The following is a 7,500-nucleotide window of genomic DNA, read 5'->3' on the forward strand; positions in this document are numbered from 1 at the left end:
TTCAATACTCTGATTTCAAAGCTTGTTTGTAGACCTTTTTTTAACCGGTTGAGTAGGGATCCAGACAGACAATTTTTAAGCACCACTTCGAACGCCTACCAACGACTCTGTGGTTAACTATTAACATTCCATTGTGTGAGAACCAGAACCTGGACTGCGCAAAGATCCCAAGTCTTACCATGTAGAAATGGGAAACAGAAGGTGAGCGAAACAAACTTCTTTTCATAGTGTTTTCACTGCTTAGTAACAAGTCATATTTTAAAAAGGGGACAGTATAGATTTCGAAAAACAATGCAAATCGCACCCGTCACCTTTCTAGTCACAAAGTAACTCGCGAACCGGGCACCGTGACACAATCCGGGCTGCAGGTCTAAAACACGGGTCAATTTTGACGGGTTACTCGTGGCAGGTCATTATTTTACCTTTTCGAAAGTAACCCAAAACCCTAATTGATTTGGGTAACCATAGACCTAAACTTGGCTTTTAGGCCTAGGGTTAGGCAAATTAAGAGTTTGGGGTTACTTTCGAAAAGGTAAAACAATGACCCGCAAGTACGAGTGACTCGTCAAACTGAAAGTGACCTTTGTTTTAGACCCAACCCAATCTCGGTCATAAATTTCTGGCACACTTGATGCCACACATAAGTTCACCCCTTCCCCCCTTTTCGAAGTTGTAGGGAAAAAAAAACTATTGACTTTTCTCACGAATGCCCAAAGTCATAGCGCGATCAACATTGAAATGGGGGGAAGGGGTTGTATTTTGGGTAGGTGTCACCATCTTTTTGGCTGGGATTGTAGCTAGGCAACTAGACGTCATAGCGGACCGAAGTAGGGATTAACGTGCAGTTAATTTCATAACTTACAGTTAAAGTTACCACTTAATAGCACTTAAAAGAAAAATGTAATACCATCAAGGCCAGGCGAAACAATCAAGCATTACTTTCAACATCTTGTGTCTTTCAACTTTGCAGTGAAATGGTTTTCCGACATGTGGGACTAGGTCAAACATTTTCATTTATTTAAATGCTCGGCTCGTTTAACTGCCAACATTACAAAATTTCGGTGAGTAGCAAACGTAACAGTTGTGTTGACGTATTGCAGGCTCACTTCGTCAAATGTTTCCCTCTCGTTTACGGCGTGTTGATCGACCATGATGCCGGACGACAAATACGGCTCATCGTAGCCACCGGGCCGGCTTTAACTGGCTTAACAATACAGCCCATGTATCTCTCTAAGGCATCGTTTTGACGTCGATAGACTTAACAGTAGCAACGAGCATGATGCCGTGAAAGGTGTAATAATTATAAGATTGTTTTGATCATTGGAAAGCCATGCCATTTTGCAAAATTGTATGCAAATATATCTTTCAACGCGAAGAAAACAGTTTTCGAAGTGACTTGTACTGAATATTTACTACTTTTAATTCCGAAAAACGCCAAAAACTGTAACTCAATCTTAACTCAAACTTAACTCAAATTTAACTCAAACTCAACTCAAACTCAACTCAAACTCAACTCAACTCGTAACTCGATGAACAGCCGATCCCATTTCGGATACATACTAGAGACAGACAGGAAGGCGTGCCAACGTAAATTATTTCCCTCTCATGTTCAGACAGACCGTACAAGCAGCCAACGTATTAAAGGTGAGCAGCCATTTCCATATCTTAAATTGACGTTTGATACCTCCCGACGATTACATGATCAAATATTATCCTTATGAAATGAGGGCATCGTTCTAAAGAACATGCCATTGAACAACGTTTCCGAAACCACTTATCTACAGTATCCAGATCTGAGGACAAACAAAGAAAAATAATTTGAACGGTTAGCTTTGAGTTTTTTGGTGATCACCTTACTGTTAACGCTTTCCCGCAGCTTGTCCAGTTCGTCTAGTAGATATTCAAACTGGCAAGACGAAATTCTGCGATTTTGGCTCGATTTCTGCCTCAAATCGAATCCAATGTTGAATCGAATGTTACGTCGATTAAGTTGTAGCAAACGGTAGAGCCAGTTTGAGATAAGGAAGTGCTGAATCATTTTAAACGGGGGTTTTAGCACAGCCTGGTGCTCGAGCCATCGGTGCGCGGTAACACAAATGTGTCTGCTTGGAAGGCTTCTTCTTACAAAAAGACAACAAAACTTGCGTTGGTACGTTAAAGTAAACGGTCCGCTTGAGTTTATCGTGTTCCGTTAGTGAACGGCTTTCGGAACCACATCACGCCATTCCGATCACTGGTGACTTCAGTGTTAGCTTTCGACTCTTCATCTGATCTGTATAACTATGGCTAAAATACCCACCCGTAAATTAAGGAAGCACTGATTGAGCGAGGGGAGTAAACGGTGCACCTTGGAGCTTTAACTGTTACCAGCGCTTCATGCATAGCACAGGAAACTGTTCAGTGTAATTGAGTTTTCCCCTATTTTCCACATTCCTGCTAAAAGTACATCACTTTGTTTTCCTTTCACCAGATCATTTGACAGTTCTGAACTGCCAACGCTCTCAGTTGGATTTGAAGCGTTCGTAGCTATGGCGGGTATCATTGTATTCATTATCACGGCTTGGGACTGTGACCTGTGTAATACGCTACAAACGAAAAGCACGATTGCATGGCGCTCGTTTGGCAGACCCACAGGGGCACCCAACGACCAATTTGTTGTAAAATGTATTATTATACCCCAGTTAATGAAAATAAATGTTATTAAGGCATTTTCAGGTGTTTTTCAGTGTTGCTGGGAAAACATTATCTGTTCCTTTTTCCCAGCAAGACACACAAGAAATTTCCCAGCCAGCTAGATAAGATTGGTTGGTTTCCCAGCCAGCTGATCAAATTTATTTCCCAGCCAGGAATTCCGCGCGCTTTCAAATCCCTCGATCCAAAACGACCGAACAAAAGCGACAAAACCGGGACAAAACAGGTTTTTTCCGCAAGCGCAATCACTCTGACCAGCCGTCGTATGTTTGTGACTAGGGAACAGGTTCTTTTTTTTTTTTTTTTTTTTTTTTTATTTTTAAGTCGTCCTCAGTTTTCAGAGTTTCTACAGCCAGTTCGGATTGAAATGCTAGAAAAAGTCAGTAATTCCCAGGCAAAACCTCTATCAATAACAAAATTTCCCAGCCAGCTCATCGAAACACCTGTATTTTTGCCAGCCAGCAAGATTCCTCTGGGGAACAGATAATGTGAGGAACAGATTCGTTGGGTGCCCCTGGACCCACGACCTTAAATACCTTTTGCGTAAAGCTCGAGAAGAGAAAATTTATCATCACTTTCTGAAATTTCCTGTCACCGTAAAGAGTATTTAGTGAAGTATTCAATCAGACAAATGTGCAAATTGTTCCTTGAAACGTAAAGAAAATCTCTAATTTTAAGAGCAATTTTGATGCCTTCTTAGAAGAGCAGTTCCCTCCTAATCTACAACATGTCAGTCTTTTGATGGGGTGTGTTGATGGGTGGTTTATTGTAATAAATGCTCTAAAATCAAGAGGAATTAAAAATGTTGGTAAAAAGAATGGTTTAAACATTATTATTCCTCACTGAAAACAGTTGATTAAAGAAAATTTCAATAGGGCATTATGAAAACAAAGTCAAACGAAGTTATAAGGAGTTTTAAATTCTAAAAATTAACTAATTTTGGCCCACGCCTCAAGTTCTCTCAAGTCATCATCTGCAACTGTACTTTTCGCTGAAAGTGAAGAACATTAATTCATTAAAACACATGTATGGATTTTGCACAATGTGCATTCTAATTTAATTGCAGTATGCATTATTAGTTCTTTAGAACATATACTGGTATAGTTTTCAAAACAACGAGGAAAAAGAGATATAAATGTACACATTTGTAAGGATATCAAGTGCTGTGAAAATGTTTTGTGCTTTTAAGAAATTAATCAGAGTTCATCGTCAGTGTTCAGTTTTTTAAGTGGACATTGCATGGAAAATTATAATTGTCTTGAAACTACTATATGTGTATTTTGGATACCATTAATATTCAGGCATGAAATGAATAAGGAACTCTCTTTAATTTAAAGTTCATCTCCCCTTTCCTTTCTCATACCCTTTGCTACCCATTCCCCCAGGCGCGGATCCAGGGGAGGTGAAAGGGATGAATTTTCACCCCCCTTTTTCTGAGCCCCCCTTCTCGCCACAGGCCTCAAACACCTCAACCAGGCTTTGGTTCTATTACATTATTACAAAAATTCACCCTCCATTTCAAAATCCTGGATCTGCGCCTGCCCCCCTTCCCCCTTCCCCCCCCCCCCCCCTCCAAACCCCCTGTTTGCCGCTCATCGGGGTTTGATGCATGGTGCAACATGTCCTTCAGTTTGTCCGTCACAGACACACCGTCAGAAATGCCAAACAATAGCTAACAACTCGAATGTTGTGTAATCAGCAAAGTTAGTGGAGGAACTGGTTATGAAACTTTCCAAACTTCAAAGGATTCCGCAATTTATATTGGAAGCACCACAACCAAGCACAATTTTTTGTTTTGATATCACATACTATGGCTGAATAAGGTAACAAAGGCATTTCTATTGGTCAGTTGTCCCATTTACACATCCAAGCCTTTTCTGTTTTGTGCACGGTCAAAGCTAAAACTGCTGACAATTACACATGAACCGAAGAAGTGTATCAGGTTTCATAACCAGTGTCTTCTATTAATAGTGGTAGTGAGAGAGGGATTATGATTATTACTATTAACAAATAGGTTGACACTGAAACAAAATTGAGCAAATGAACTACAGTGTAACCTTGTTGCTCTTTCACATTCAGTTTTAACGCTTCAAGTTCACGCATCAGATCGTCCTGCATCAAGAATTAAGGTCTTGTTAGTGCATACATCATGGCATCTGACAGGATGCGGCGATGCGGATCCGCATAATTCAGTGAAATCCGCATCTTCCGCATAATTCCGATATTTTCCGCATAATTCTGATATTTTCCGCAAAAAACCGAAGAAATATCTGATATTTGTGATAAAGCAGCTCCTTAACATCCTTAAAAACATAAAAGCCGAAGAAATTGACTGTTTTGAAACGCTTATTTTCCTGAACATTGAAGAAAACACACCATTTCGTTCGCAAGATGAAAGTTCGCAAGAAAGATCGTAAGCAGTGTCCGCGCATTTTTTCGCCAATGAGCCTAAACACTAGTTTTTGTTCCTACAATGCTTTCCATTGGACGAGAAACAGTTACACTTCACCAAATGACGTGACTGATAAGAAACTAAGGGCGCGTTCGATTGACCGTATTCCGGAATAGGATTACATGGAATACAAGTTAGAAATCCTTCGTTTTTACGGAGATTCACATTAAAAATGTGGAACACCTGCTGAAATGCTATTTTAAACATTATCCTTGTTGCTTCAAAACGCCAGACATACCGTTTTGAATTCATCACTTCACGTATTCTTATTCCGGAATACGGTGAATCAAACGCAATTTAATTTTTTTAAGTCAATGATCGAGGGAATGGATCGCGCTCCAAAGGTATTACAATTTTGCTCCATTATCTCCAAATTGAAACAAAATTCATGATGAGAAACAAAATAATTTTTTATCGCTTTATTTATTTTACCAAAAAGTTGCGGGAAAATCCCAACTGCTAACCCTTTTATTTCAACGGTGAAAGCTGGTCGCAAATTGATGACTCCTCCATGTATTTTAATCACAAAGGGCAAAAATTCAGTCACAAATGCGATTGTATTGGTTGCAATTTCGATTACGGATTTACCGTAAGCATGTAAATACATTGGACGGGCCTAATTATTAGTTTTATAACTTGTTTAAGTTTCCGCATAATCCGGTGTAATTTCCGCATAATCAACGTATGTTTCCGCATAATATGGCCAAAAATTTCCGCATAATCTTTAATTTTTTTCCGCATCCTATCAGAAGCCATGATACATTGTGCTTCTTGTTCAGTTCAAGTGTGTTGTAAAACTAGAACCGCATATAGTAATTAGTGTAGCTAATCATAACAGACAAAACCATTAAGAATTAATTAGCAGATCTGAAAGGAATTACAATAGGTACATGCATTTGGTACCAAGAATGGGAAAACATTTACATGTACAAGAAAATCACAATGAGTTTTGGTTTTGCCACTATAGCTATTTGGTTAAAGTGGCGCAAGTTTTGCTAACAATCAAACAGGGAAGTGAAGCAAAACCAAAGCAATTTGTATTTCTTTTGACACTCTACTGAAATACACTCCCACTTAAACAACGATTTGCTGAATATCCGCACCCCTCACCCTACCCTGACCTGGAAGGTTGGAAGGGAAGAAGGGGAAGGGGATGACTCAAAAGCCAAAGATCTCACCTTCAAAAGCCTAAGAATTCCTCCAGCACTGGGGTGGGGGGTATCCAAACCAAAAGTACCCTCCAAGACAGGGTATAGAAGATTTCTCAAAAAAGGACGAAACAATTTCTTGTGAGTTTTTGGGCCAGTTCACATAACTTGAGTTACTCTGTCCCCTTAAAAAAATTCCCATAAAAGCTGGTTTGTTTTGGCTTTCAAACCACAACCATTGATCCATTCAGAAGCCAAGGCAATGCTTCATTTTCCTCAGTATTATATTTATGAATAAAGTGGCTGAGTCACCTTCAGAAATTTTTATAGCATTTGACTAGGGAAAGTCAGAAAAATGAAAGTTCATGAAAATCTCTGTATCTCCCCAAGGAAGCTCAAAGGAAAAGAAGAAACTTTCAACTCACTTGTGATTCATCTACAGGTACTTCCACTTTAAGTGCCGCTGCAGCTGCAGGCTCTGATTGGCTTGGAGCTCTAGAGATGTTGTCACTGCCATCCAGAACATTCTGGATATAATCAATCGTTTCACGTACATTATCTTGACTAGAGGAAATGATAAGAGCAAAACTTGAATCAAAGAATAATGTGAACTGTGGAAACATACTGAATGACTTCATGTAAATATGTTGTGACTGCACAGACAAAAATATCATTGACATTACTATTTTGAAACAGGATTGCTCCAAGTCTGCAATCCAAGCTTGTGCCCTTATAAAGCTCTAGTCCTTTTCATGTTTGTAATTACCTCACCCAAATCAGTTGTTACTACAGCCATCACAAAGAAAACATCATAAAAGACCAATCAAGATTTTGAAGCAATAATCCACTTGACCATGGAAAAGAAAAAGGAAAGGAACTTTAAGTGTCTAGTCGATTTAGCGCTGGAGCACTAATTTGGGACACTGTAAAGTGAAATTAACAATCAACACAAATCAAGTCAAATGTTGGTTTTTGAGGACAGGGGAAACCGGAGTACCCAGAGAAAACCTCTCGGTGCAGAGTAGATATCGAGAACCAACAAACTCAACCCACATATGATGCCGAGTCGAGGAATCGAACCCAGGCCACATCGGTGGGAGGCGAGTGCTCTCACCACTGCGCCATCCCTGCACCAAGTGAGCACCAATTGTAGCAAGAAATGCTTACGAAGTCGTGATTTATTTTGCTTCAAATTGATTGAGAAAGTGG

The 7,500-nt window shown here is 39.6% G+C and overlaps 1 protein-coding gene across 2 annotated transcripts in view; it reads right to left on the reverse strand.

Annotated features, from left to right (window-relative positions):
- Positions 1-2,981: 2,981 nt before the first annotated feature.
- The window catches only part of LOC138010755 (charged multivesicular body protein 4b-like), a 6,519-nt gene continuing 2,000 nt past the window's right edge, over positions 2,982-7,500 (reverse strand). Inside the window, exons 3-5 of one of the 2 annotated variants that reach the window (XM_068857732.1) lie at positions 6,717-6,855; positions 4,749-4,803; positions 2,982-3,682 (exon numbers count right to left, since the gene is read on the reverse strand). In XM_068857732.1, coding sequence (XP_068713833.1) covers positions 3,621-3,682; positions 4,749-4,803; positions 6,717-6,855 — 256 coding nt within the window. In that variant the 3' untranslated portion in view covers positions 2,982-3,620. The remainder of the gene's footprint in view (positions 3,683-4,748; positions 4,804-6,716; positions 6,856-7,500) is intronic. The other variant, XM_068857733.1, reaches the window with a different exon arrangement.

This window comes from Montipora foliosa, chromosome 7 (assembly GCF_036669935.1).
Source record: "Montipora foliosa isolate CH-2021 chromosome 7, ASM3666993v2, whole genome shotgun sequence".
Lineage (NCBI taxonomy): Eukaryota > Metazoa > Cnidaria > Anthozoa > Scleractinia > Acroporidae > Montipora > Montipora foliosa.